Source organism: Bombus flavifrons, chromosome 6, assembly GCF_040668555.2.
Source record: "Bombus flavifrons isolate JBK064 chromosome 6, iyBomFlav1_principal, whole genome shotgun sequence".
NCBI classification, from domain to species: Eukaryota; Metazoa; Arthropoda; class Insecta; order Hymenoptera; family Apidae; genus Bombus; species Bombus flavifrons.
The window spans coordinates 7,533,053-7,560,779 of NC_138447.1; the positions used below are offsets into that span (position 1 = coordinate 7,533,053).

General features: G+C 30.4%; 6 protein-coding genes across 27 annotated transcripts; 4 read left to right on the forward strand and 2 right to left on the reverse strand.

Annotated features, from left to right (window-relative positions):
• Positions 1 to 423: 423 nt before the first annotated feature.
• Positions 424 to 5,085, reverse strand: LOC138181229 (oxysterol-binding protein-related protein 9). 4 transcript variants are annotated; one of them, XM_069115934.1, is made up of 13 exons: positions 4,929 to 5,085; positions 4,178 to 4,393; positions 3,874 to 4,104; positions 3,684 to 3,759; positions 3,528 to 3,617; positions 3,264 to 3,384; positions 3,088 to 3,188; positions 2,073 to 2,102; positions 1,837 to 1,999; positions 1,483 to 1,748; positions 1,011 to 1,405; positions 706 to 933; positions 424 to 636 (listed from the first exon to the last, which is right to left on the reverse strand). In XM_069115934.1, exons 1-13 carry the CDS (start codon positions 5,079 to 5,081, stop codon positions 544 to 546), a joined length of 2,163 nt encoding a protein of 720 aa, XP_068972035.1. In that variant the 5' UTR covers positions 5,082 to 5,085; the 3' UTR covers positions 424 to 543. The 4 variants fall into 4 exon arrangements, with proteins under 4 accessions (XP_068972035.1, XP_068972034.1, XP_068972037.1 ...); XM_069115933.1 differs by having other exon boundaries at positions 3,088 to 3,191; XM_069115936.1 differs by lacking the exons at positions 3,088 to 3,188; positions 3,264 to 3,384; positions 3,528 to 3,617; ... (2 more) ...; positions 4,178 to 4,393; positions 4,929 to 5,085 and adding an exon at positions 2,362 to 2,715.
• Positions 5,086 to 5,432: 347 nt separating this feature from the next.
• On the forward strand, positions 5,433 to 9,115 carry sra (RRM_RCAN_like domain containing protein Sra). Of its 2 annotated transcripts, XR_011173343.1 has the most exons (6): positions 5,433 to 5,682; positions 6,359 to 6,628; positions 6,701 to 6,890; positions 6,975 to 7,127; positions 7,862 to 8,186; positions 8,254 to 9,115. XR_011173343.1 is itself a non-coding variant. In XM_069114608.1 (5 exons), exons 2-5 carry the CDS (start codon positions 6,371 to 6,373, stop codon positions 7,987 to 7,989), a joined length of 729 nt encoding a protein of 242 aa, XP_068970709.1. In that variant the 5' UTR covers positions 5,433 to 5,682; positions 6,359 to 6,370; the 3' UTR covers positions 7,990 to 8,220. The 2 variants fall into 2 exon arrangements, 1 of the variants encoding a protein (XP_068970709.1); XM_069114608.1 differs by lacking the exon at positions 8,254 to 9,115 and having other exon boundaries at positions 7,862 to 8,220.
• A 140-nt stretch (positions 9,116 to 9,255) lies between these two features.
• Cul5 (cullin 5) lies at positions 9,256 to 14,550 on the reverse strand. 5 transcript variants are annotated; one of them, XM_069114602.1, is made up of 12 exons: positions 14,428 to 14,550; positions 13,474 to 13,683; positions 13,217 to 13,396; positions 13,008 to 13,149; positions 12,613 to 12,927; positions 12,065 to 12,537; positions 11,710 to 11,973; positions 11,471 to 11,626; positions 10,911 to 11,191; positions 10,708 to 10,831; positions 10,423 to 10,617; positions 9,256 to 10,343 (listed from the first exon to the last, which is right to left on the reverse strand). In XM_069114602.1, the coding sequence occupies exons 1-11, from the start codon at positions 14,536 to 14,538 to the stop codon at positions 10,423 to 10,425; spliced, it is 2,451 nt and encodes an 816-aa protein (XP_068970703.1). In that variant the 5' UTR covers positions 14,539 to 14,550; the 3' UTR covers positions 9,256 to 10,343. The 5 variants fall into 5 exon arrangements, with proteins under 5 accessions (XP_068970703.1, XP_068970702.1, XP_068970704.1 ...); XM_069114601.1 differs by having other exon boundaries at positions 9,256 to 10,617; XM_069114603.1 differs by lacking the exon at positions 14,428 to 14,550 and adding an exon at positions 14,195 to 14,346 and having other exon boundaries at positions 9,256 to 10,617.
• A 1,224-nt stretch (positions 14,551 to 15,774) lies between these two features.
• On the forward strand, positions 15,775 to 18,955 carry Ero1L (endoplasmic reticulum oxidoreductin-1-like protein). The gene is made up of 9 exons (XM_069114606.1): positions 15,775 to 15,932; positions 16,033 to 16,294; positions 16,467 to 16,670; positions 16,777 to 16,934; positions 17,019 to 17,204; positions 17,290 to 17,336; positions 17,420 to 17,768; positions 17,847 to 18,140; positions 18,299 to 18,955. Exons 2-9 carry the CDS (start codon positions 16,169 to 16,171, stop codon positions 18,348 to 18,350), a joined length of 1,416 nt encoding a protein of 471 aa, XP_068970707.1. The 5' UTR covers positions 15,775 to 15,932; positions 16,033 to 16,168; the 3' UTR covers positions 18,351 to 18,955.
• Positions 18,956 to 21,146: 2,191 nt separating this feature from the next.
• Positions 21,147 to 23,249, forward strand: LOC138180533 (D-aspartate oxidase). Its single transcript, XM_069114481.1, has 7 exons — positions 21,147 to 21,603; positions 21,981 to 22,193; positions 22,268 to 22,493; positions 22,558 to 22,625; positions 22,720 to 22,837; positions 22,916 to 23,017; positions 23,094 to 23,249. The coding sequence occupies exons 1-7, from the start codon at positions 21,419 to 21,421 to the stop codon at positions 23,202 to 23,204; spliced, it is 1,023 nt and encodes a 340-aa protein (XP_068970582.1). The 5' UTR covers positions 21,147 to 21,418; the 3' UTR covers positions 23,205 to 23,249.
• Positions 23,250 to 23,351: 102 nt separating this feature from the next.
• Positions 23,352 to 27,240, forward strand: LOC138180530 (tubulin polyglutamylase TTLL13). Of its 14 annotated transcripts, none has more exons than XR_011173329.1 (15): positions 23,353 to 23,642; positions 23,714 to 24,113; positions 24,175 to 24,256; positions 24,347 to 24,637; positions 24,718 to 24,874; positions 24,942 to 25,042; positions 25,194 to 25,322; positions 25,395 to 25,620; positions 25,724 to 25,905; positions 25,983 to 26,214; positions 26,307 to 26,468; positions 26,543 to 26,708; positions 26,800 to 26,893; positions 26,969 to 27,033; positions 27,095 to 27,109. XR_011173329.1 is itself a non-coding variant. In XM_069114468.1 (14 exons), the coding sequence occupies exons 2-14, from the start codon at positions 23,837 to 23,839 to the stop codon at positions 27,111 to 27,113; spliced, it is 2,274 nt and encodes a 757-aa protein (XP_068970569.1). In that variant the 5' UTR covers positions 23,353 to 23,642; positions 23,714 to 23,836; the 3' UTR covers positions 27,114 to 27,240. The 14 variants fall into 14 exon arrangements, 10 of the variants coding, with proteins under 10 accessions (XP_068970579.1, XP_068970569.1, XP_068970570.1 ...); XR_011173327.1 differs by having other exon boundaries at positions 23,354 to 23,642; positions 26,800 to 26,888; positions 27,095 to 27,118; XR_011173328.1 differs by having other exon boundaries at positions 23,354 to 23,642; positions 26,800 to 26,884; positions 27,095 to 27,110.
• Positions 27,241 to 27,727: the final 487 nt, after the last annotated feature.

Consider the following 27,727-nt stretch of genomic DNA (forward strand, 5'->3'; position numbering starts at 1 on the left):
GGAAACAGCTAAAACATAGAGAAGCATGCTTTATGCATTAGATCTATTACTACATAATTAATATTTAACTTTTATTTGTATTGTGTTATGCTAAAACTGTATTGCAATTCTTAATAGAAACGATAAATCATCATCAGAAATATTGTTTTTATAGCTGTATATATTTTTTTAACAGTACATAAGCTTGTATGTCGATGTCAACATATAATATATAGCACAATACTATGTAAACTTGTTTCCTTTAAAGCAGTAATTATATCTGTGATAATATATTATAAAAAATAATTTGCCTGCTATCAAAATACATATGTACCTTTCAATGAAATCTTAATATTGTATAGTATTTAAATATTTGCTATTGTACTTAATCAGGTTTATATAAAAAAAAAAAATGTTAAGGAAGGAATTTATAATACCTTTCAGTTTTGTTCTTCTGCATAGCACAGAGTCATTAGATTTAAAATTAGTAAACATATTATGAATCATATGTGTTAGGCCTTAAATTTCTAGTACTGTGCAATATCTAAAACTGCAGCAAATTATTTATGTTGTAGCACTTTGATTGGAACAAGAATGTAATCTGTCTGCAAGTGGTTTTACATAGACCCAACTACCATCTTTAGTTTCTTTGAACAACTATTGAAAAATAAGACTTTATATAATCATTTGAAATAAAAAGTACGTAATTTTGAAAGAAAAATGTACCTTAGTTTGCCAATTAATATTGTTTTCTTTTCTATTACGTGCTTCATCTCGTTGTTTTTGTTCGATTGCACATTTAGCAGCTGTTGCCTTTTCCATGTCGTTAATCCTTAATCCAACAGTTACATCCCGCCAAACTTTTCGTGATTCGTGTTCTTCTTGTTCACACACTGGCTTCACTAATTTTCTTTGAGTGTAAAGTTCTTTAACGTCCGCAAAAATTTCAGTTCTCTATAAAAATTGAATTTATGAATGAAAAAAGAATAAAATGAGAAATTGGTATCTTTTATAACATCTTGTGTACATACTCCATCAGCCCACTTTGCTTCCATGGCACCACTCCATTCTCCATTTATAACAACAAATGGTTTCTTATCTCCTGGTTGTGTAATTTGACATGTAATTCGATTACGCTTACCGCCATAAAAAGGTTTTGTCAAAAATTCTACAGCAGCATGGTAACCAGTTTGCGTACAATGGATAGTTGCAGTCCCCCCTAGCTCTATCCATGGTACAGTAAGAATAGATCTACCATAACCATTTGGGAAAGTCAATACATATTCTTCCCCATGTTGTAATACATTTACCCAACCCTTTCCAACATTATGTACTCCTATACTCAGTCCAAGGAATTTGCTTTTCGTCCATACATGCGCACCAAAACTAATCTTTTTTGCATAATGTTCAGCATAAAATGCACTTACTATAATACGAATCATACTTCTTTATCTAGAAAAATATTTTTAAAAGATTTTAATAAATAAATATAAGTAAACTTACTGGGAGGATGATGAGAAACTTGTTCAGCAATAAATGAAAGCTGATTTTCTTTGCACCAAGGTACAGGACCTCCAACAACTAGTTTTGTATCATTAGAACTATCTATAGCATCATTAAGAATATCCCAATGACATCTAAAAATTTCACCTAATATTGGATTATATGGTTTCTTAGCTACCCCTGATTTACGACCTGCATGGAAACTGCATAAATACCAACGAACTACTTGAACCATTCTATCTTTAGGAGTAGACATATCTGCTATGCTAAAATATGAAATACTATAGTGTATAAAGAGTTTCAACAAATAATTTTGAAAAATATTACTAATATTATTTATTTCATAGAATATACCTTACAAACTGATTTGGATGAGTAAAATAGTCTGCATACATTTCAAGAAGCGACCTGCGCTCCAAAATGAATGTAGGTAATGCTACTTTTGTTAAATCCATACCAATTTTTACTTGAGATAGAAGATGAGTCACTACGGATCCATGGGATTCCATGGAATCCACTAAAAAGTATCATAAAGATAAGGATTTAATCTTATTTAAATAATTTACGTTATTAATATAATAGTTACTAACTTTCTGTTTCACTTTCCTCTTCATAAAGGGCTGTAACATGTAACAAAAGCTTACAACAATAATTTATAAACATTAATGTATAGTGATTTAAAAAATGAGAAAAAAAGTAATTTCTTTTTTTAATATAATTCGTTTTAATGTTTCTCCTAAGTCAATAATAGTTGTAATATGTATACCAATTTAAAACTTTAAACTCAAAAAATACAACCTATAAGAACAGAAATTTTCGCATAAATATAAAAAGATTTCTTTTGTTATGTATACATTTTACTATAATTTAAAAACTTACTATTTGAAGCTGCACCCAGCATATTGTGTTTTTATAAAATGTCAGTTAAAATCCATTCCTAAATACGATCATTATATGATATTGACTATACGCAATATAAACGTCTTTTTCTGAGAAACAAAATTTTCCAAGAGGGGAAAACTATTCGAAGTTGATTAAATTCATTTTTCTGTAATTGTGTCATACTAAGAAATATTCACACTTGATTTTAACTACAAATTTGATAATATTTTACTACAAGGTTCGGATGACACGACAATTCACGTGTATAATAATTGTAGTTGTGGGTTAAGTCGACTGATATCGAACCTCTATTATCGATAACGAGTGCAATTTATTATGGATTTTTAATGTTTATGTAATTTCTTTCTTATTTAAAATTTGAATGTGCTTTATGCTGTGTTTTATTTGTTACTCTGAATTTGTAATATAGATATATTTGTTATAAATAATTAACAATAATCATAACATATTTTAATGTTTTTATCATTCTTTTAATTTGATTAAATATTTATATAGACTTTATTTGAATTTCTTTCTTAATTTTAAACATATACACACTAAAATTATATATAAATATATGTATAATAAAAAACTGAAAACAAATAAAATACAATTATCATATCCTAAGAAAAAAGAAATGTATACAAAAAGTTGATCTTATATTTGTTAAACAATATATGAAACATATCAACTTTTAAGCACTTAACATAGATTAATACTTACCATCGTAATCAACAGAGCCATCACCTTTTGTAGGTGGCAACGGATTTTGCTTCCGATTTTCGTTCGATACATCCACATGTGAACGTTCACTATCTCGTCTTCTACTGAATTACAAAATATATCACATATTTCTTAAATTTTATATTAAAAATTCACGAACCCTGATAAATACTTACATACTGATATAATTTTGCATTGCAGGAGGTGATATTTCGTCTGCTGCATCATAATAATCTTCGTCTTCATCCGAAGATGAATAAGAGAATTGGGGTACAGGGAGATCCCTATCCACAACAGCTTTACAAGTAAAAATCAATGAAAATATGTATTTTAAACCGTTTGTCTACTTGATTAATAGTTTTATTTTTAGGAATACTATAACTTAATAATTTGACATTTATTTTTAATTTAGTACACATAAATAAGAAAAAATAAATTACCATTTGGCAATGTAGGTACCCTTAGTTCTACACATTCAGAACCTAATTCAATACCAGTCTGTACAGTTGCTTCTGGTTCTCTAACAGCAACTAAAATTTATTATATTGCATGTCTTTTATTATAGGTGTATTTTATACTCACATTTAAATACATACCATGAGATAATGAAGACGAAACATGTATTGAATCAGTGGGTCCCCTATATACTCCATTTACAGGTATTGCTGTATTCTAAAAGTATAGAATTTTTACTACACACAAATTATACCTAATTTTATTAAATGTATAAAATTTAATTATAAAGATTTATTAATATGGTGTCTTATATTTATAATGATTATTTACCTTTGCAATTTGTAATTGGACAATTGTATGTTTAACTGAATTAAGCATTGCATTGGCTTGAGTTAAAATTGCTGTATATTTTTGTTGCTTTTCTTCATCTTCTGTAGCAACAGATCTTTGTTTTGTTTCAATTAATTTTATTTGATCAATCAACAATTGAAGGTAAGCATCTGCTTCAGCTACTTTGCGATCAAAGTCTTGCTTCGGAGGAGATTTTTTAGGATCCCATCTCTAGAGTAATTTAAATTTTACTTAAGCATTAAACTAAATGTAGTTTTTGTTCTTAATATCTAAGTAACCATACAGCATGTGAATGACGTAATATAGTGTCTTCTAAAGCACGAATCCAACGTTCTCGTTCCTCTGCATTTCTTGTTTGAAAATGAAATGTTTTTGGATCATCTTTGTATGATGATGTAGTAATTGTAAATGTGCTATCGTCCTCATCATCAATACCTATAATAGCACCTCTTAAACGTACACATCCTCTACGTGCTCCTCTCATCATTTTTTCTTTACTCTGCAATATAATTAAGGTATAACATAACAATTTATCATATTCAAAATATAATATTTATAGCAATTGTAAAGAAAATATCATTAATATTTGCAATTTAAATATATATTTGTTTAAAAATTAGATATCGAAAAAAGCAATAATAAAATTTTCATGTAATATCAATTAACTACTGATAATTAAATTATAATTGATATAACATGATAAAATTTACATATCCATAATAATTCTTTTTGAATATGATTTAACTTTACCATATAAAATTGATAATTACCTTTGAAATTAAATGTAATTTTGTAACTAAATATTTAGAGATCAGCTGACTATGACAGATGTGCAAGATATTTAAAGAGATACAAATAATGTTTTAAAGCAACTAATAAATAAATTCAAAGATTACTGATGCATACAGAAATTTATATTAAATTATAATTTTGAATTAAACATTGCATAAATGTTTAAAAAGAAAATGGGGTGTAACCTATTAATGAACAAGAGAATAGTAAATGTTACAATTACAATATTTAAAAATTCTTACCGTATAATACGATAGAAGACCAGCATTATCATCTAAAACAAACCAACGATATTGCCATCCATTAACAACATTTGTCCATTTACTAAGTGAACCTTCCATCGTCGACATTGTTATTTGTTGCTCGCTGTTATTTATGAGTGTATGTGTATGCATAAGCAAGCATATAATTGTGTATATATATATATATATATATATATATATATATATATATATATATATATATTACATTTGCCTATGTGTGTCCTGTATGAACGCATAGAGAGGTAACTCGATAAGAAAACTAACATAAGACGAATTTCCAAATATCTTCGTCATATTTAAAACAATTTACATGGTATCTAAAAAATATAATTTCTAAACTCACTGTGAATTTACAAAATTGAATGTTCTAAATAATACAAATATTCATTTTTACTTGACATGCGCAGTCAATGAAACAAGTTTTTCTTCGATAACAGATGATTCTACTGCAAAAGCTTGTCTATACTGATTTGCTTATCTTTCTAGTTACTTCTTATAGTCTACGATTATAAAAGATTACATTACGATAATAATAAAATAACGAATGCAACATGTAACATCGAAAGTTGTATAAATGAGTAATAATAACGTTAATACAATGAAGGATTTTATATATATATGAACGTATGAATGTATACATAAATAAATAAGTAAATAAAATAAACAATTTTCTCTCGATCTGAATAAATATTAAGAAGGCACACATTCGATTTAACTGCTTAAGAGAAAACATGTAAGTATTATCTGTTCTCAGTCAGCTGATTAATTACTTTACCTTTGACATATTATGTCTCTACACATTATTTATTATTTATTATTATTTATTATACATAGTCCTCGCTTAATATGCTTATTTATTTTAGCATGATAATACGTAATATTACCTTGCAACTAACAATTACAATTAATTGTAAATAAATTCGTGGTTTGTAATCATTTTGCAATATATACATTTCTATTATTCATAGTTTATGAATTATTTACCCCAAGAGTGATTCGTGACATAATGTTTATTTTAAAAAATATGCAATATTTGATTAACTGACTTAAAAAATTGTACGTTATACTATGATAATTTGATTAACGTTGTAGATACCTACTTGATAAATAAATTACAATATTATTAAAATTTTGGTAATATATTAAAAGTCATTAACTGAACATATAAGATCATTTATAATAAAAGAATATTGCTTTTTTGTAAATTAAAATATAAAAATGAATGAGAGCTATATATTGAAAATATTTAAAATATTTGTTCAGTAGACATGCAAAATATTTATAAGAAAATACATTTTTTTTAGTTAATTTCTGTATTATAGATACAATTTATATATATATGTATCTTTATTATATCTATGTTAATGTGTAAATTCAAATAAATTACAATTTAGTACTTCTATATGCAGCATAGAACAGATATGGAGAAGAAACATGGTTCTAATATAGTGGAAGAGGAAGAACTAGAAGAATCTGAAAATATAATTATAAATGAAGTTGATGGATTACCAAATTTACATCCTAATTATCAACAATTGGAGCTAGAATTTGATGTAGAAAAAAATCGTTCTGATACAAATACAAGGACTATTGAAGATTTAGTACATGATGAAGATTTACCAACGTCAGTTATTGTAACTAATGTAGATCCCAGAGTTTTTAAAGATGATGAATTAAAGGTGACAAAAATATATAGTAAAATTGAATGTAATAAATTCAATATCTAAAAAACATATGTTTTGTTTCTGTAGCAAGAAATACAGAATCTCTTCAAACAGTTTGGGGAAGATGCTACATTTCAATATTTTAGATCATTTAGAAGAATGAGAGTGAATTATAGTTCTCCAAGTGCAGCAGCAAATGCCAGAATACAATTACACCAAGCTCATTTTGGTGAGACAGATATCAACTGTTATTTTGCACAACCTGTTACCCCAATAGGTTTGTAAATTTATTTTTTAATGAACATTATGTTATAAGAATTAACGAGAGTTTTATCAACTTTAAAAATAATATATATTTCAGATGTAGAAGATCAACACCTTCACCCACCAGCATTAACAAAACAGTTCCTAATTTCACCACCTGCTTCACCACCTATTGGATGGCAGCCTAGAGAGGAAGGCGAACCTTTAGTTAATCATGACTTATTGGCAGCTATAGCAAATTTATCTGCAGGTTCTGTCATTTAAGGAGTTTATAGCATGTTTTTCCATGTGTATTAGTACGAAGATCTCCGATAACTGCCAGAAATTCAGGACCCAGGTGTTGCAAATGATTCTATTCCTTGAAACTGAAATCTTAGCTGTACCGAACATAGAAAAGGACAACGCAAGTGAAAGAGGAAGAGGAACTGAGAGCCGAAGCGTTCGGCAAACATTAAAGGCTCGCGATAAGCTGAGACCTTTAATTAAAAAGATCAAAATTTTTTATTTTTGATTTGTGATCAATGAAGCTTTTACTAACATATTAAGATGACACCAAACACGATATAATTTGGAGCATATTTGCATACTTAATGATAATTAAATAAGTGATAATAAACATCAATAAGTAAATATAATTCAAATTTTATCGCGTTCCGTTTCATTTTAATCAGAAAATTCCCACAAATACGTTTGTAAAAGATTAATTTAAAAAAACGTCAAAAATAAAAAAGTTTCATTTTTGAATTATTACCTAAATACGTACATTGTCTCAGCGATATCTGGGATTGAATCATGTGAGACTAATCGACCCTTCGCGGGTCGCTGAGCTTTCCAGTGCATTGAGGGGAACCTCCTCCCAGTAGTAGGGATGACGAAGATGCAATTATCGAGAGATTCTATTTTGGCAGTTATCGGAGGTTTCCTATACATGTATATATTATGTACACATGTATGTATATACCAATCATACAAATAATTTTACAGGAGGCAGTCATGAATTACATCCTGGTGGTTCAGGACAACCTGGCATAGTTGTACATGTTTGTGAAACAACAAATCCTATGAAAAATGTTCCACGTATTCAACATACACGTTGTCCAGAACATTCATAAACAGCTCTATTAGAAATATTGTCCACTCATTTGACAATGAATTATTTATCCATCCAAGAAGCAATTAGTGGCATTACAAACAATGATATTCAACACTCAAAAATTTATATTGCAATATTGCAAAATTAATACTTTAATTTGAGATCACAAATTCACAAGAAATAATCTGTAAATGTGTTTTGCTCAGAGTAATATATGTAAGTATTTAAAAAGATAATAAATAGATAACAAATATTTTATTAAAAGTTATGTTTTCGTTTACAGATAAATAATATTTTATGCTGACATTACAAATAAATAAAAATACGTGATATAATGAAATAATTTAAAAAAGTCATCGAATATTAAATAACGTACAAATAAACTATTAGAAAAATCTATATAATATTTCGGAATAACTTTACACCAATTCTTATCCTCTTTTAATTTAAAATCACAATTTAAAATATTAGATGCTTACTTACAATTATAAAAATTAATATTACAGTATCAAGGGTAAACGATATTGAAATTAGCGATATTAACGTTTCACTCGAAGTATCGATGTTACAAATACTTTTAAAGGAAGTATATAAAATTTATGATCTTAGAAAAGGCAATTAGAATTAAATTCTTGATCTGTTAATTATCTCAGAATTTCAAGATTTACTCGAGAAATATAATTTGTTACAAAGTGGGTGTGTGTGTGATAAGTTTGAGTAACATTGATATTTAATGTACATACATGTGATTATAAGAATGTACCATGCAACATATGAAAAGTGGTATCAATGATACTGTTTTCTGTCATATTTTAATTAATCAATATTAAAATTAGGAAGTGTGTGAATGATTTTTTTTCATTAAAAAAAATAAATCTTTAGGGAGAATGTATATTTTATTAATTAAATTTTTAGGATATATATATACTTAATAAAATTATAAGTAGTGTTATCATTTCGGGAAGAATTCTTTGCAATAACATATTAATATGTTATTCAAAATGTATTAGTGCTACATGTTTTTTTTTGTAACAATAATGTTTATGCATCTGTATATGTAAATGTATATAGCGTTCCCACTTGCATAAAATATATTTCATATTGATGTAAGATTTAAAGTAATATAGAATTGTTGAAAATTTATAAATATGTTATAGCAAATTACTTTTGTGTGAATAAATATGTTACTCAAAACCTGTTTTTTATGTCTGAATCTTACAAAGATAAAGAAAATGTCTTTTTATGATCTATTTGCTCAATTATTTAATTTAAATTATATTAGATACTCTAGCTTAATTTTAAAAGGTATTGTTTTATTCATGAAAATTTGTGCATTTTAAAATAATACTTTATAGGAAAAATGTAATAAGATACATCGAAAAATATAAAAAATCCTTTTTAATTTCGAAATTGTTCACTTTTACACTTGTCAATCGCATATTGAAATAATATAAAAGCTTTATACACATAAATGTTAATAGTAATGCGTGTGTTGAGTAAAGATCTTATCGTTCACAATACAATTATGTAAAATTTCTTTAGTACAGGGATTATACAACGTCTTATTATTAAAATATAAAAGAATTAAAATTTTATAACCTTACATTTATATATAACGGTATAGGCCATTTCTTATATTCTTCCTTTGTATGAATTTTTGTTCATTTTACATTTTTTCAATAAAAAATTATTGATATTATTTCGATTAAAAGAAACATAATGTAGTTCATGAAAACAGAATGTAAAAAATATTGTATACAAAAAGTTCTGTAATTCTGTACTTTCTACAATTCAAATAAGTCAATGAAAAACAATCATATTTGGAAAATATGTACACTTGCAGTAAATAAACATATCCATGCATTTACGTTTAGACATGTGTTAAAATGTATAATGTACATATCGTGAACATCGTCATTGAAAATTAAATACATCTGTGACGAGTTTATAATATTCATAAATATTTTAAACAATTTACTTTATTTTTGTATAAAACAGAAGGTATAAAATATATTTATGAAATTGTGATTACGTCAGAAGTAAAAGACAACATAATGACATATAACGAAATAAAAATTTTTGATCTTGTACATTTTTTCCCTTGATGTTTTCAAGTTTTGAAAGAAAGAAGAGAAGAAAGAGAAAGAAAAAACTAATCAATTTTATAGTCCGAGTTTTTGAAATATTATAATAGTTACCTGTTTAATAATGCATATTTTCATGGTCGAAGGCGATATCATATTTAATCATAATTTATAAACGATATGACTGTATGATGGTACTAATTTTTCATTTAAAAGATGTGTTTTTTGTGAACATGTTACAAACAACATTAACATCTTTCAATTACATTGGGATTTTTGAGCATACAATCTGATAAACAAGAACTGAATTTTTATAAAAATATAATATTAATCATAAGAACAGTATTATACGTATGTATAATCCCGACCTATGCCATATACACAAAGGTGTTAATGTCATCGTCGTGTCTACGTATATATTTATGCTCAATAAGCCACTCAATTTGTTCTTTTATCATCTTTTTACTTGGCAGAAACATGTTCTTTAATATATCAACTAATTCGGTTTGTAACTGAGCATTACTGATTTTTTTACGCATCTTTAAAATCTTGATGATTGCTTCCTGTTAAAAGATATACGTAAAAGATATATGTATCATTAATTTTACTTAGAGAAAGGTAAAAAGACAAAGTTAGTTGAATAGAAAGTGTACCTGAACTCTTAGTATTCTAAGTTGTACAATGGATTGGTTGTCTTCTTCTTTACTTCGTTCAGTTGATAATTGAAGTCTTCCTATTAAATTAATTTTACCTCGTTTTTGCAGTTTACCATTTTTCCTAAGAATTAAAAAGAATTAATTATATATATTTTGAGTAAAGTAAATTATTGCGCGATTTTTCAAAAAGTATTACTAACACTATAGCGAATTCTTGGTTCACCCAAAATCGTGTATCATTTGCAAAATCTTTGGGACTATGCGCATGTGGTTCAACTAGAAGAAGTTGACGTTTGAGTTTTGGAAAGGCACACAAAGACCATAAAGTTCGTCTGAGTTCTGGATCAGGAAGTTCTGTTGCCAATCGCAAATTTTCATATGATATCTTTTCAAACGGCCGCTGATTCCAAGCAAATAAAACTGCCATTTGAAATGTTGTTACATCCACATCAAAGCGTCCCACTTGGTTAGAAAATGTTATCTGGAACACCATCCAAATTGGTTGCAAGGTGAAGCTGAAAATTAGAATCGAGATATTGAATTTTTTGAAAAATTTTACTCTATACCCATGTTTACTGCTTCAGAAAAATGTATGTTATTCTGCTTTAATAAACATATACATAGTTTCTGATCGAAACTTAACACTTAACACTTTTATGATTATGGCCAAAACATTTCCTTTTTAAATCATAACAATACTTAAAAAGATATAAAAATATCTCTTTCTAATATTTTGTTTACAAGACATTTTCTTTCTTACCGTGCCATTAGACATATGATGGTACCACTGTAATTTTCTTCCACTGTGTTTTTTTTTATAAAATTCTTCTACTTCAGGAATATAATCTTCTAGTTGCAGTGGTAAACTTACGGTGACACGTTCACTACCTCTAGCCCAAGCACCTGCATTTAATATCTATAACAAATTATATTAATGCCTTTTAATATATGTTTCACAATACATAAACCAAAATATTATTATAACATCTTAGCTCATACCTTAATGTTAATACTATCTGCAATAGCAGCTCTACATTGCTCTTTAAATTGTTGATTTAGATCTTGTGACACTTTAATGTCTTGAAACATTCGTGCTAATTTATTAACATAATCAGCAGGCATTCCGACTTCACGAAGCCATTCTACCATATTTTCCTCTTTCTCAGAATCAGCGGATGTATCTAATATTAAACGCCTTGTTAAATGAGCTTTATGATAGCGCATAAATACATCCTTATTTTGAACATATTTTAGCACTAATAACTAAAATAAAACCAATATAAGATAAGTATGAGACAAAATGATTTTAGATATTAAAAATATAATAGTAATATATATAAGTTAAAGTGCATACTACATCTTTGAGTTTGCTTTCAATTTCATCAGAAGTTAATTTTTTACTGAGTGGTGTTTTCCTAAGTAACATATCACAGTAATTAGCTAGAAGTTCTGGACACTTTGATTCTGGCTGTCCATTATTATTGTTGTTGGGTTTATTATTTAAAATCGTTGTACCAATACCAGAACACTGACGTGCAGGTAATTCTAATCTGAATACCGTTGCATCATTTACGACAAGTTTGTAAGCTTTATCTCGAGCAGTTAGAAATCGAGGATCATCATCAAATGCTTCTTTAACAAGAATTGAAAACCGACGAAAAAGATCTAATAATCTTTCAACGTATTTTTCAGAATCTTGAGTAATAACATCCACAGCTGCCATCATATCAGCTAAACCTGCACTTGCTATATGTTCTTCTAAATTTCTTAACATTGGACCAACTCCTTCAGGAACTCTATCCATTAGTTTTAGCATTAACCTAAGTTCTATAATTGTAATTCATTTTATACCATTACAAAAATGCTATTATGAAAATATAATTCAAATTACATTATACTCACTATCTGTTTGACGATGCTGAATCATTCGCGGACATTCTGCTAATATGGCTGGCTTAAAAGTTGCCACTAATACACGTACGCAACAATCAGTTAAAAGCTGTACACTAGCACTGTTTGGTTCTAAGTATTTTTGGGCACGAAGTTCTTCTTCTTGTAACTTTGCATCAGCATAACGCATATAATTTTCTACACCATGTAATGATAGCTGTTCAGGTGCTTTAACCCAGTAGAATGCTTCTGTTGCTTCTATATATGCTGCTTCAAAATTCTCTCTATAGATTTGAAGCTTATCAATTGCATTTGAACATAAATTTACTGTAATATAATTTAACACAACTTTAAATTTATAAGATGTATAAGGAGATAATTTATATAAACAAAAATTTGTTATATACCATAAGATTCTCTGACACCAATAACAAGTTGTGAATCAAAGGCTTCACCATTTCTTTCAGCACGAACAAGTCTCATAGCTGAATCTTGAAGTTTTTGTTTTATTTCTCCAAATATACTTTGATTCCAACTATCCAACATCAGCTATAATAAACAAAAAAATGTATATTATGGAATTATATTATCGAAAAATTAAAAAAAAGAACTTTACTTTTCTAACAATATCATCAGGTTGGCTTTTTTTTTGAACACTGGATGGTGCCTTTCCAGCAAGAGACGTTTCTAATTGTCTAAATGGTGTTGGCAAATAATTACATTGTGCAAAAAATTTTCTCCATTCAGCTATATATGCTTTCAATAAAGCTTGCTCTTCTTGGTGTGCTAAAACTCTCTAGAAAGTGCATAAAACAGTAATATTTTTCTGTTGATAAAAATATTTTTTTTGTATTTATAAATTATAATATGTACCTGCTGAGCTTGTTTTATAAAATCCATTATGTCTTCTTTGAGCGCATCTAATAATTTAAGAGCACCTTTGTCATTCCATACACATACTGCATGAACTAAGAAGAATAAATCTTGCCATTCTGCTTGAGTAACAGGTTCTTGTTTGAGTAATTTCAAAATAGTTGGTCTCATACATGGCCATTTATCTTCAAACATAAACTGACTTTTATCCTAAACACATAATTTAGTACAAAATTAACTTTAATTTTGTTTACATACTAAACTCTTATTATTAACACGAATATTATCTTATTCATAGTGCATTATTTTTTTTATCAAACATAAAAATTAAAATATATGTACAATACCATCTATGAAAATATTTTTATTAACTAATGATTTATAGTTCTACTGCATAATCAAAAAATTAGTACCTAATTGTTGAAAAATAACAATATCTAAGTTAATCATTAGTATACTGAGGCAACAGTAACATTGTATGAACATTTTCAAATATTTTTTATGTACAATTTTATAGATATTTATATATACGTTAAAGTTCAAAACGTTCTTTGACAATTCAAACATTGTATAGGTTATAAAGATTTATATTATATTATCGAAAATAAAACAATAAAACAAAAATCTTATAAATTTAAGAAGTTTGAAAGATCATTCTCAGATTTATTCCTCAATGTAAATTGATTTTAAATACAAATATTATTGTTCAATGACAACTAACCATCGGCACCTTCGCATAAAGTTTTGACATGTCCTATACCGCAATGAGTCTACGCCAATGAGTACAAACAATAGGTATTACAGTGAACAGTACTGATTAATTATAATAAGGATTGTTTTAAACGTCAATTTATACTTTAATAGATGTTTATTTTAACATTAAAATAAATTTTACATTTATTTATCGCGATATATCATATATATTTAAAAAAAAGATGATACATATATACATACCATTTTTTTTAAGGAAGAAACGTAATACAACATAATACACACATATAGTGTACTGTAATGTAATACTATAATGAGAGACTCTAATAAATGTAAAATAGTAAAAACATACATATATATATATATATATATATATATATACAGGTAGATAGATCACATGTAGGAATGTTAAATAGGTTAAGGAGAAAATAAGAGGAATATAAGATGTAGAAGATAAATGTAAAACCAAGTTCATTTCTTCTTATATATAAAAAGTTCACATTAATTTTTGTATACAATACAAAATTAATGTCTTTTATATGTGTTTCCTTATTATTTAAAACGCTGTTTTTTAAACATTGTGTAAGAATTTCGCAGTTTTTGTACTTTTAGTATTAGAAAATTTCGAATAAAAGACAAATATTTTCTTAATGGTATAGCTTTTATAGCACTGATTGCAATGTATGTATATTAAAGTGATGTAATAATAAAACATATATAAATAAAATATATATATATATATTAAAGCGCAAATTTGTATAAAACATTATTCAGAAATTAAGTTTTCTAAACGAAAATAAGATATAATTATAGATGAAAAGTAGCGTTATTTAAATGCTGCACAAAATTTAAAAAAGTAATTTTTCATCTACGTGTAATAAAATTATATTTTACATTAGAAATGTATTTTAAATTTATATTGAACTATTGACATTCTTTTATATTATATTTCTTAAACTTAATTTAAAAATTAGGAACATTTTATTTTGTATTTGGATAATTTATGATATCAAGTTATTTATTATGACATCTGAATTGTGTGAAATGAAAAATGTACATTTTAAAGGAATAATTTTATATTATATTATATTAAATTCATTTTGTTATTTGATAGATAATCGACGTAAATATTTAAAACGGCTAATCTTTAAGATAATGTTAAAGAAAAGTCAATATTTTCTCGGCTCTAATGACTCATTATATCATTCTAACACTCTATTTTTTACATTTAAAGTCAGTAACAAATGTTATAAGTACACGTGGAATTAAACTTGGATATGGTTAGCTAAAAAGAGGGGAGTAAACATCTATTATTTATATATATTTATAGAAATGAAGTTGTGTTAACGTTTTTCCGGATATAGATGTGAGTTCAACATTTTGAAATCATAATTATTATTATTGTGTAAATAATAGTAAATTAAACATCTACAAACATTATAATTTAAATATATTACTATAAGATTTATTTGCTACATACTACATATTCCACATTCTTTATTAGAAATTTTACATTTAAAATTATGACATAATATTTAATAAATAGTTAAATATGTATTACAATAATTAAACTAAAAAGTTAGTAAGAAAAATACATGTTTGTGGCAGCGTGATTGTAGTCACGTCACGTTAAGATTACAGGTCGTCTGCTACAGATGAGATAAAACATTCCAGATGTGTGAAATACCGTTACACTTTAGCTTGACTTAAATATGTAATAGAATAAAAAATATAACACTTGTATAAATGTAGGTGGATTTGTGTATATTTAATAGAGGAACATTTAATGGAACAACATTAATCAATAAGCAATACAATGAAAGCATCAATAAAGTTTACTTTTGACAGGGTAATTTACGTTTCTGGTGGCACGTAGTCTAGTCGGTGTTATAAAAGGAGGAAACCTCGGTTAGTACCGTGGTGACGTACGATAACTATTATCAATTAGAAAACGTGATTGATAGGTATACCAGTGAATTTAATTATGAAGTGCGAAACCAGTGAAAATATGCTCGGCATATTAATATTATTTGCGATGTGTTTACCTTCTATTGTACATTCCAATTATTTTGGAACGAACAATGAAAAGAATGATCAATGCTTCTGTAAGGTACTATTCTCGTTGTTTTCCCGTTATTCAACTTTTTTCATAAAAAGTAAACATAACCTACAATCAAATCTGTCAACTTTAACATATGTGAATATATGTTATCTTATATTATCTCTAACTTAATATCTTTTTCATAACTTTAAGTTATTAAATTATGTTTATAAAAATTTAGTTGAAGGGATCAATTGATGACTGCAGTTGTAATGTGGATACAGTGGATTACTTTAATAATATGAAAATTTATCCAAGAGTTCAGAGTCTTCTAGTCAGAGATTATTTTCGCTTTTATAAAGTAAATTTAAAACAAGAATGCCCTTTCTGGGCTGATGATAGTAAATGTGCTATAAGATACTGTCATGTGCAACCTTGTCAGGAAGTAAGTATTTAATATGTTAGTTTGATCTATATGCAAAGATATTACAATATCATTTTATACAAATTGTTGAAATTTATGTATATTATATATATTTTTATACTTGTAGGAAGACATTCCAGATGGTTTAAAAGGAGATATGTTAAAGAACAGTCATTTTAATGAAAGTCCTGCAGATAAATATAAAGCTTCAACACAATATGATGATTGCTTACATAGGACTAAAGATCATAATAAAGAACTGGGCTATTTAAACACAACAATTAGGTAAAAAAGAATATTTCTAGCACATTCATAAATAGAATTATTTATAAACAAGATTTCAAATTCCTTTTGATGTATTTTGTTTAGTTCAGAGAACTACAAAGATTTTGAATTATGGAAACAATATGATGATGCTCAAGATAATTTTTGTGTGAAGGAGTCTAGTCCTGGAGAATATGTGGACCTTTTGCTAAATCCTGAAAGATATACAGGTTATAAAGGACAGAGTGCACATAGGATATGGCGCAGTATTTATAAGGAAAATTGCTTTAGGTAAAAATATAAGTTAATGATAAAAAATGAAATAAATATTAAAAATTGCTGCATTTTATATTTATATACGTATACTTAATTTCAGACCTGAAAATTCGCCACATAATTTTATTCAGTCTTCAAAAATAAATGGTGAATAGTTTTAATTCAATAGTATACTAATAATATATTTCAAAATATACATTAATTTTATTGTGATATATTATAATTTGTAGGGATGTGTCTGGAAAAAAGGGTATTCTACCGTGTTATATCAGGGCTACATACTAGTATTAATATTCATTTGTGTTCAAAATACTTGTTGTCACCAAAAGACAATTTAGAGATAGTGCCTGGTGGCCGATGGGGCCCTAATTTGCAAGAGTTTCAAAAAAGATTTTCACCAGAGGAAACAGGAGGTGAAGGTCCAAATTGGTTAAAAAATTTATATTTTACTTATCTGCTTGAATTAAGAGCTTTAGCAAAAGCTGCTCCATATTTGGAAAGAGAAGAATATTACACTGGTAACAAAGCACAAGATAAAGACACCCGTTTGGCAATGAATGATATTTTAAATGTTGTTAAGTAGGTCTTAATTAATTTATTATATTAATTTATAACTAATGAATTGATGCTTATAGATTTAACATTAATGTGTTTTAGATCATTTCCTGATCATTTCAATGAAAGCGTTATGTTTACTGGTGGAGCTGAGGCTCAGTTATTGAAGGAACAATTTAGACAACATTTTAGGAATATATCTCGTATTATGGACTGTGTAGGGTGCGATAAGTGTAAACTTTGGGGAAAACTTCAAACGCATGGTTTGGGCACAGCATTAAAAATTCTATTCTCAGGAAAATTCGACAGATGGGAATCAACATTAAATAATTTTAATAGAAAGAAATTCTTCTTAGAAAGAAGCGAAATTGTTGCACTTATAAACGCTATTGGAAGGTAAGCAGAACAATTACGCTTTTTATATTTATTCTTATTTTTATCATCGTTATATTAAGCTTTTATATGTAAATGTCACCTTTTAAGGTATTTTGCAGATTATATAAAGAGAGAAATTATTATCAGAAAATATAATTAATTATTTTGTAATTTTGCAGATTGTCAGAAAGTATCTTCGAGTTGGATAAATTTAGACAAATGATGAGATAGCAGAATACAGACTAATAATCAGATGATTAAGTTACTTTGGTAAAATACATCACACAAATCTTTATATTTATATAACCCTCGATTATTTAGATTTATACATTTAATTATATAGTAACTTTATAAAATAACTGATTTTTGTATCAGTTATAAATTATTTAAAAATTTTATATTTATACTTAAAATGTGGTATAAAATCGCAATAAAAATTATTACATTTAACGCGTAATCTTTTTTATATCTTTTATTTATAATTAGAATTATTTTAATATTGACAAGAGGAAGAAGAACTATTATTGAATAAATATAATGTTGATTGAATTATAAGAAAAGTGTCAAAATTCATATGATTGCACTTTGTTATTTTATTGCGATTTTAATGATAACTTAACTCTATCTGTGATAAATATTTCTTCTATAGAAAAGATTCTTGTACCAGTTTTGAAACAGCATATAGCATATTCAGTTTCTAAAGAACTTTCATTTATCGAATTCATAAAATGTTCAAATTTTCTTACTGATATATACACAAGTATTTCAAACTTTAAAAATTATAGCTTGTCTTTTTACATCTACTTTTATTTTAATAAAAATTGTTATCAATGTAACCATTAGTATATTATTCTATTTATAAAGATAATGTTGGTCATTAAGGTTCTACAGGCAAATAGACTGTAACGTTTGAGGTTCAATAAGATATTATAAAAGTCGTCCAAGATAAATCAATTTTGTATAATATTGTGTACATTTTTTGAAAAATGTTTTTATAACGAAGGCGACAGAAGGTTTCACATTATTTTCCGACAAATTTACATACAAAGAGAAAACACCAGTGTATTATATTTCTATATACTAATTCATAATAGTTTATAAAATATTTAATATTATTGTATATAGGCGTAAATTTAATTTATTGTCGCTAAATTATACTACTTGCGGACTATAAAATAACGAGTTAAAAGCGTATTAAGTTATGGATTACAAAAATGTATTAAATGATAAATTTTTTCCATTACATTTATTTATAATGAAATAACTTATCTAAATAGATCGTATATTATACGAAAAATTTAAAATTCTATTATGAATTCCTTACATGAAAACTATAACATGAATTTAATTATAGTGTGGAAGAATGTATATTTTATATACAGATATGAATTAGTGTGGTGTATCTAATTTTTACGGATTTATTTATAATCTAAAGTAGCAAAATTATTATGTAACCTGCTTATTTCTAAGAAAATATAACACGTTTCATTTCAGTAGAAGATTTGATACATGCGATTATAAAAGATAATTAAGTTTCAAATATAATATGAATTACAATACCATCAATATTTTATGTATCGTAAATTATTTATATCCCCCCTCTTAACAAATATCATTCCTGCGTGTATGGTTTAACGAGTAAGGCTTTTTTCTCGATTTCTTATCGTTAGTTTTTAACCATATACATATTTTCTAATTTTCTTTTAATAAATCATTTTCTAATTATTATCAAGCATTTTGTAATTTCTTATTCCGTTTTATTTTAACTATAAGGCGAATCTCCGAGCTAATATTGGTACGCAGAGTACGGTGTAATATCAACGTACCGAGTCGATAATCTTCTCGGATAACAGACACCTAAGCGTCTGTTATCCGAACCCATTGAACCGCGAAAACAGTCGAGAAAGATCGTTGACCACCCTGGCGACGATCTCGAAAAACGATTCAGGTGTTTTATGATAATTCATATTCTAATATTTGACTATATTCGATCGAGTATTCTTATTATCGTCGCGTTTGTATTGGAACCAGCAATGTTTATAGAATCGAGTATTTTCGAATAAATTTATAAAGACACGTTTATTGTCATAACCCAATACTTATAATAATTTAACAATTAATTTAACAATTATCGGACTTGAAAGTGAAATTTTATCTATCAGCTCGCGTACTGGACAAATTTTCAAATTTGATTTACCAAGATTGCAGCCTTATTCTTAATTTTCGTCTTATTTTCAGCCATAGAATTTTGTTCACTTCAACTGCACCACGAATATACGCCTTCGGTGTATCGTGATCCTAAGAGATTCGCACAATCGCAAGCTTGAAGAATATGTCGTCGATTAATTTCTCGAGTAAGGTATATAGACACGAGTAAAATAACTTTCTTTTTTCGAGACACCAAGAACATTACCGTCTATCCTGTCATTTTATTCTTTATCGCATTTCCGGGCCGTATTATGTCTATGGTATTCGTATGCGATGTAAACAAATACTCCATATCACGAATTGTCATCAGGCACCTCGGTCAGCCGTCTTGTGGGAGGCAGATACGTGTGCAGGGCTCAGTCGATGGATCGTACGTCAAAACGACCGCTTCAAAATATTTCCTTTTGATTAGCGCTACACGATCCTTCTAGGATCGCCTCGGGGTTACTTCGTTGAGCTTGCGACCTGTGATGGATCTCGAGCACGAAAATGTCATATCCGTAAAAACGAAATCGTGTGTCGTGCTATCGGTAAGCAGAGTATAAGACCTTTGAGATGCGAAATTTAAAGTATTATGCTCCGTTTATCGTTGGTGCGCCACGAAACGAGCATCGCTTGGATCTCGACATGGTAATTTTTTCACAACAGTTTCCGCGCGCTGACTTCCGCGATTCCCATATTCTAGCATAATATTGTCGGGCTGTGAAGTGGCATTATGCTAGGAATATGTGGTATCGTAAGTTCATCGTAATCTTCCATCTAAAAATAATTAAGATAAATCACTGTTCGTTCTTGAAGACTTTATAGCTTAAAAATTAATCAATAGTTGGATGTTCTTCAACATCGAGGAATCGTAGTGTTCTTAATGTGTATAGCTAATCAGTCGATTTGTTTCGATTTATCTTCGCTCGATGCAATTCGAAGAGCAGCGGTTATTTATGTACTGCGATTTACGAATATAAAATGACGGGGTTATCGTTCGAGCCATGCAATTTTTTTTTTTTTAAACATCTTTTACGAATGCTGTTACGAGAAGCATTAGTTACGTTTGGAGGTTTGTCGTGAAATTATATATCGGATTTGCGTTTGAAATGCGCGTGGCAGTGGTGGGCGCCGGTGTGATCGGCATGACAAGTGCGTTCGCGGTGAAAAGCAGTTTTCCACAATTCGAGGTGCAAATATTTTCGGATAAATTTTCACCAGCTACTACCGGCGACGGAAGTGCCGGTATATGGAGTCCTTATCTTCTCGGAAACACTCCTTGTGACAAAATATCGTGAGTATTTAGTATTTTAAGCTACTGAGAGCTGTCTCTAGCTGGAAAAGCGAACTATGTACGTAACTCGAATGCATTATGTTAAAATTCATTGTGACGAAATCAAAGAGAAAGGATCGGTGAAGTTTGATCCTCGGTGAAACAGCGAAGGTTGACTTATGCAAATATTTTACGCTTATTACTCTCCGAGTTACATTTTATTTTTATTTTTTAATTCAGTTATCACGTAGAGGTAAGCAGCCTTTTTTAATTGACTGTGTTTACTTAATCGCTATAAAATAAAGCGTTCAACGATCGTGACAGCAATGATCCAGCCTCCGCTGACGAGGGTTAAGCGCAATTTATATTCGTTTTACAACTGCACTATACGCTAACAGACAATGGAGTGAAATGACGTATCGATGGTTGGAAAACTTTTGGAAAGCGGGCTTGGCTTCTGAAATAGGACTCTCCTTGATACCGATGTACCGTGTTACCAGTAATCCCGATGGTTTCCTCGATTTAGCCTGGACGAAAGTGGTGTACGGTGCGTACGAACTAAGTCCCAGTGAATTGGAGAAACTAAACGCAGAGTGGAATGCCAATTATAAGTACGGTATCAATGGAATTCACTTGCAATATTTAATTTCATGTCATTGTAATTAATTCGTGTCACGAATTATAGACACGGATGGATGTTCCTGACATATACGTGCGAGCCAGTTAAATTGTTGCCTTGGTTAATGAAACGATTCCTCCAAATAGGCGGAAAACTACGAAACAGGACAATTCACACGTTCAACGAACTAATCGACGATGGATACGATTTAATAATAAACTGTAGCGGCCTGGGTGCACATAAACTCGTGGGTGATAACGCCGTTAAGTCTATCAGAGGTCAAGTTGCTAGGGTTGGTAGTTTTAGAGATTGATATACCATAGTATGAGATTTCTTTATGCATTGTATCGTTTAAGGTGACCGCATCCTGGGTAATGCACGGGTTATTGGTAGACGACGACGATGGGAATTACATAATACCGAAGTAACGAATTAAATCGAAGATATATTTCTAAGCGTTAATCGTACGACGATTTTGTATTTATTTATTTATAATGTTAAAATTCTTTTTTCGAAAGCATCGACAGTGTAGTGTTGGGTGGTACGCACCAGGAGAACGATTTCGACTGCACACCACGAAAAGAAGACTCAGAATTCATTTATAACGGATGTGTGCGCATTTTACCTGCTCTGAAAGTATAGCTTACTTAAAATTGTTAACTAAATCGAACACGTAATGACACGTAATTAATTATTAATCGTCTTTCTTCGAAGGGAGCTGAAATAGCGAAGGAGTGGGTTGGCCTGAGACCTGGAAGGTACCAAGTTCGTATCGAACCTGAAGTTTGCAGGTCTTCTCAAGGCAGACAAGTTACGGTATCGAAAACAAAGTTGGACGAACGTGAAACGTATAAATTTTTCGATCAATTGAAATTGATGTGAACCTTTGCAGGTAATACACAATTACGGACACGGAGGGAGTGGCGTGACGTTGTGCTGGGGCTGTGCTTTGAACGTTGTGAACATCGTAGAGAATATAACGAGTTTGAAATCGAATCTGTAAAGTCTTAGATAAGCGAAAGATAATAAAAGATCTTTTTCCAAAGAATATGCTACGTTTGTTACGTTAGACAAGCCTGTGCGTGCTCGTGATAATCCTACAAGCTGACAACGCTGTTTCATACATATGTAGCAAGTTTTCGTGATCCCTTTTGCGACTGCACGAACTTTGTAAAGCAACGTTGCGCTGTAATTAAAGTAACGAAAAGTTTCTCGAGCAAAGGTTTAACACGAGCTGCACCGCAGTAACCGTCGATTAACCCGCATTGTCGCATGCATTTTGCTTGAAAAGTCTTGCACCGTTTAAATTGAAATTAGGATACGAGGCTGCCTTCTTGCCTCGAGAAATGGAAAAACAATTGAGGCGAGGTGCGATGCGTGAAACGAGACGATCTATTTTGGAAAGGGCATTTCTGTAAATAGCATCGAATTTTGGTTTCTTGTACGTCAATAAATTGATCACAGTCGAATACCTTTTTCACCGAGGATATTATTAGTTTCTCGTTTGTCTAGGTGATCGGTCCCGCGTACGGAATAAAATTGACGGATCGAAGTATAATGCAGGTCTGGCTCGACATATGATCAAATTAAAGCCATGCGACGACAGTTCGTTTAGAATAATGCGATACGCCGGTCATGAACCTCATCGAACGCAGCAACAAACGTCCTTTGATGGTGGAGCGCGAGATCGAAGCCGGCGATACGAAGAAGAGTTACCCGATAAACAACGAGATCACCAGTGAATCTGATTCCAGTGCCGAAGTGCGATCATGTAAAACAGTGTATAGAAACCGGTGCAAGAAACTCGTGGTATCTGATACTTCGTTTAACGTTCTTCCATCTACCGATTCGACTAAAAATGATCGGGAACCGATTGCTTCTAAATGTTTCGCTGATAAAAAGGACGACAAAGGTATTTGTTCCTAAGCTTGCGCGTCGTGTAAACAGTTCCATTTATGCACACAATATTGCAGCAGATTTGTCGCTCGTGGAGACCGACGTGGAATCGCGAAAGGAAGGAACTTCGATCAAGGCGAAGAAAAAGAAAAAACGGAGGTACAGTAGTTTGTTACCAAAGAAATCGAAAATATCATTCTTCGCTTTCCTCTTTGTTTTCTCGTATTTGTTAGATGTTTACGATTACAGATACTTGACAATATGCACGAGTAATTGCAAATACGACGCGGTGAGACGAGTGGCGGCTCGTTTCGGGATGAAAGAAGTTACCGAGGATAGCAGCTGGAACCTTTACTGGACAGACTTGAGCGTGAGCGTGGAACGAGCGAAAGATATGAAAAGATATCAGAAGGTCAATCATTTTCCAGGAATGACAGAAATCTGTAGAAAAGATTTGCTTGCTCGTAACTTGAATCGTATGCTGAGGCTTTTTCCAAAGGACTACAATTTCTTCCCCAAGACATGGTGTTTTCCCGCAGAGTAAGAACGTTCTGTCCTTTATCGAAGTAATTGATAGTATCATTAGAAGATTTACGTTATCTGTCGATCAAAACGTCTAGCCACGGAGAGGCAATAGCCTATGCTAAATTGAGACGCTCCAAAACTTTCATCATCAAGCCTGACACAGGCTGTCAAGGGCGCGGCATTTATTTGACAAAAAACTTAAAAGATGTTAAACCCAGCGAGCGAATGATCTGCCAGGTTTACGTGGCTAGGGTATGCATTTTCAACTTTAATCGTTCGTTTCTACTCTTCTTTTGGTGAAGATCATTCGTGTTTGTAGCCCTTCCTGGTGGACGGCTACAAATTCGATCTTCGTATCTACGCGTTGCTCACCTCGTGCGATCCCCTTAGGATTTACGTCTACAACGACGGTCTTGCGAGGTATATAGTCACCATTTTGCTTTTAATTAATCCTTTGACCTTTGCGACCGTACGAAACTCAAGCTGTGCTGACGGTCGAGAGCAGACGTACGATCGTAAAGAGTGCAATGATTAAATTCGAGTTATCTATTCTGTACGTGCCGCGTTTCAGGTTCGCCACGAGCAGATACAAGGAACCAACCGGTCACAATACGTCCAACGTGTTTATGCACCTAACGAATTACGCTGTCAATAAGCACAGCCGAATGTATGTAATCGACGATGAAATTGGTAGCAAAAGGTTGGTGGTGTGTTCTTGTAAGCGTCGTTTCGTTCAACCCCCTTCAGAATGACGAGAATCTTTCGTATGCAGGAAAATATCCACTCTGAACAAGTGGTTTAAGATGAAAGACGTCGACGTGGATGAACTATGGCGTAAGATCGATGAGATTATTATAAAAACGATTTTGGCAGCACATCCTGTTCTGAAGCACAGTTATCACACGTGTTTTCCAACGCACGATAAGACCTACGCTTGTTTCGAGTTACTGGGCTTTGACGTGTTACTCGATTGGAAGTTGAAACCATATCTTTTGGAGGTAACGATCGAGGTCTCAATTTTAATAACGTACCAAAAGTTACACACATAGGCGCGTATGCGCACACACACTTTTTGTGCTCATGGGAAAAAATATACCTCAGGTAAATCACTCGCCGAGTTTTCATACGGACGCACAAATCGATAAGGATGTGAAGGAAGGTCTGCTGATGAGTACGTTCGAAATGTTAAATTTACAGCAATGCGACAAGAAGAAAATTATTGAAGAAGATAGAAAGCGAGTTAGGGATAGATTGCTTCAGGGAATAAACACAAAGGACGGCAGGTAAATTAATGGAAATGTTCTCGTACCATAACTTGTTCCTGGGTAAAGGGATAATTCGGATCGTGAATTCGGTACAGTACGAATGATTCGACGGTCGGCACAACGAAGCTTGACAAACCGGAGGAAGACCTGCAGAAGCAATTTAAATGGGAGGACGAGCATATGGGCAATTTCCGCAGAATCTATCCATGTTGCGACAGTGAAAGGTACGAGCCATTCTTTAAACAAAGCAGCATTTCCGTGTATCAAGATACCGTGGCATCCAGAGCTCGGGAAGAAGCGTCAAGGATTCAAAAGGAGGAAAACGAGGTGTTTCATCAGTTTACGTAAAAGTATATTTAACGAACAGCTCGATTCTTGTTCGTACGAAAAGCGCTCATAAAAGCGAATTTTATTGATAGATGAAGATAAAGGAACAAGAAAGCAAGAAGATTTCTGGCAAATGGAGCGATTCGAAATTGCATTCAGAGAGTTCAAACGTAACGCAAAAGTCAACAACGACACACGATCAGGATAGGAACAAGTGTGCGAATGTATCGAGAAGGAATTCTTCCCATTTGAATGTCGGTTTTTCAAAATAACTAAGTGTTGTAAAGCATTGAATTTTAACGAAATAATTTTCCAAACGTATGTATAGACAAAGAAGCAGGCAATTTCGGCTATTAATACTTCACACTCGTTCGAGCCAGAGATCATTTGCGAATCTGAGGAAAGAGAACGCGTTACGGCATTGGCTCAACGAGATTTCCTGATCAAGAGTTACGGAATGTTGGAGCAAATCTATATGGCAATGAAAAAGAACGGTACGTTACGAGCTATCGACGAGAAGAAGTACGGATTGTATGGAAAACTCGGGTATGCGGATAGTACGAGCAAGAGCGCGTCTATTTGTAGGCACAAGTGTCATCTCCATCAGCATTCTGGAATGGAAACTAGATACGAACCGTGGACGAGTCAGTCGCCACAATTTTGCCTGAAAGCAAGTAAAGTAGATAATGTTCCATGAAATTAATTAGTTATTATTTGTAAGTTTATATAAATATGTTTTGTTTGTTTTCCATAGGGTAAAGTGCCGGATAATAATTTTCTATTTACGAGTTTAAAAGATAAGAAATTATTATGTGCGAGGTGAGGTATACGTTTGAGTGTCATGAGTACAAAGTACAAAAGCAGTTTCTTCGAATTACAGATTTCAAAGTAATTTGTAACGAGGTGCCGGTTTATATTCGACCAAGGATACCGGAGAAATTTTGGATGGATAATCTAAATTCGAACGATCAAAGCTGTCGAATAACGAAGGCCCACGTGGCCCGTACCTTATCGAATATCGTGCGCCTTCATACACTTGAAAAACGTGGAGAGTTGAACTCGTCGAAATTTTAACAAGTATACGTCGCGATTCATGAATTCAAAAACACAACGAGATTAGATATAAATTTGAAAACGTTTGTATTTTACAATTACTTTTTTTAAGCAATCTCTAACGAGTGATTTGTTAATATCAAACTGTATACTTCATGTTAAAGGAAAAAGATTCCCCATATTTAAAAATAATAAGTCCAAAGACTAATACGTTAAACTATGAAAATAAATTGTTAATTTGAATCACTTCAAAAAGAGGGATTATTGTAAACTTTAACTATGTTTCGATTAACGGATGGCATTTCGCAAGATATATACAAGAATAATTTAAAAATCAACATATATGGATTTGTTATTTAAAGTGACATATAAATATGTACACACACACGCGCGCACACATACACACATACACGCACACACACACACACAATGATTGAACATATACACGCTTCGGTAATCG

Coding starts and splice junctions, on each gene's coding strand:
- LOC138181229 (XM_069115933.1), bottom strand. CDS start 5,081: ATGCATACACATACACTCATAAATAACAGCGAGCAACAAATAACAATG. Junction 2,000..2,072: donor AGAGGAAAGTGAAACAGAAA/GTTAGTAACTAT, acceptor GATACTTTTTAG/TGGATTCCATGGAATCCCAT. Junction 1,406..1,482: donor AGTTTCTCATCATCCTCCCA/GTAAGTTTACTT, acceptor TTCGTATTATAG/TAAGTGCATTTTATGCTGAA.
- sra (XM_069114608.1), top strand. CDS start 6,371: ATGGAGAAGAAACATGGTTCTAATATAGTGGAAGAGGAAGAACTAGAA. Junction 6,629..6,700: donor TTAAAGATGATGAATTAAAG/GTGACAAAAATA, acceptor TTGTTTCTGTAG/CAAGAAATACAGAATCTCTT. Junction 7,128..7,861: donor TATAGCAAATTTATCTGCAG/GTTCTGTCATTT, acceptor ATAATTTTACAG/GAGGCAGTCATGAATTACAT.
- Cul5 (XM_069114602.1), bottom strand. CDS start 14,538: ATGTATGTTTTTACTATTTTACATTTATTAGAGTCTCTCATTATAGTA. Junction 13,684..14,427: donor TTTCTTCCTTAAAAAAAATG/GTATGTATATAT, acceptor TTATGTGTTTAG/GATAAAAGTCAGTTTATGTT. Junction 13,150..13,216: donor CTGATGATATTGTTAGAAAA/GTAAAGTTCTTT, acceptor TGTTTATTATAG/CTGATGTTGGATAGTTGGAA.
- Ero1L (XM_069114606.1), top strand. CDS start 16,169: ATGAAGTGCGAAACCAGTGAAAATATGCTCGGCATATTAATATTATTT. Junction 16,295..16,466: donor ATGATCAATGCTTCTGTAAG/GTACTATTCTCG, acceptor ATAAAAATTTAG/TTGAAGGGATCAATTGATGA. Junction 16,671..16,776: donor ATGTGCAACCTTGTCAGGAA/GTAAGTATTTAA, acceptor TTATACTTGTAG/GAAGACATTCCAGATGGTTT.
- LOC138180533 (XM_069114481.1), top strand. CDS start 21,419: ATGCGCGTGGCAGTGGTGGGCGCCGGTGTGATCGGCATGACAAGTGCG. Junction 22,194..22,267: donor GAGTGGAATGCCAATTATAA/GTACGGTATCAA, acceptor CACGAATTATAG/ACACGGATGGATGTTCCTGA. Junction 23,018..23,093: donor CTCAAGGCAGACAAGTTACG/GTATCGAAAACA, acceptor GAACCTTTGCAG/GTAATACACAATTACGGACA.
- LOC138180530 (XM_069114468.1), top strand. CDS start 23,837: ATGAACCTCATCGAACGCAGCAACAAACGTCCTTTGATGGTGGAGCGC. Junction 24,257..24,346: donor AAGAAAAAGAAAAAACGGAG/GTACAGTAGTTT, acceptor TTACGATTACAG/ATACTTGACAATATGCACGA. Junction 26,215..26,306: donor TTCAAAAGGAGGAAAACGAG/GTGTTTCATCAG, acceptor TTTTATTGATAG/ATGAAGATAAAGGAACAAGA.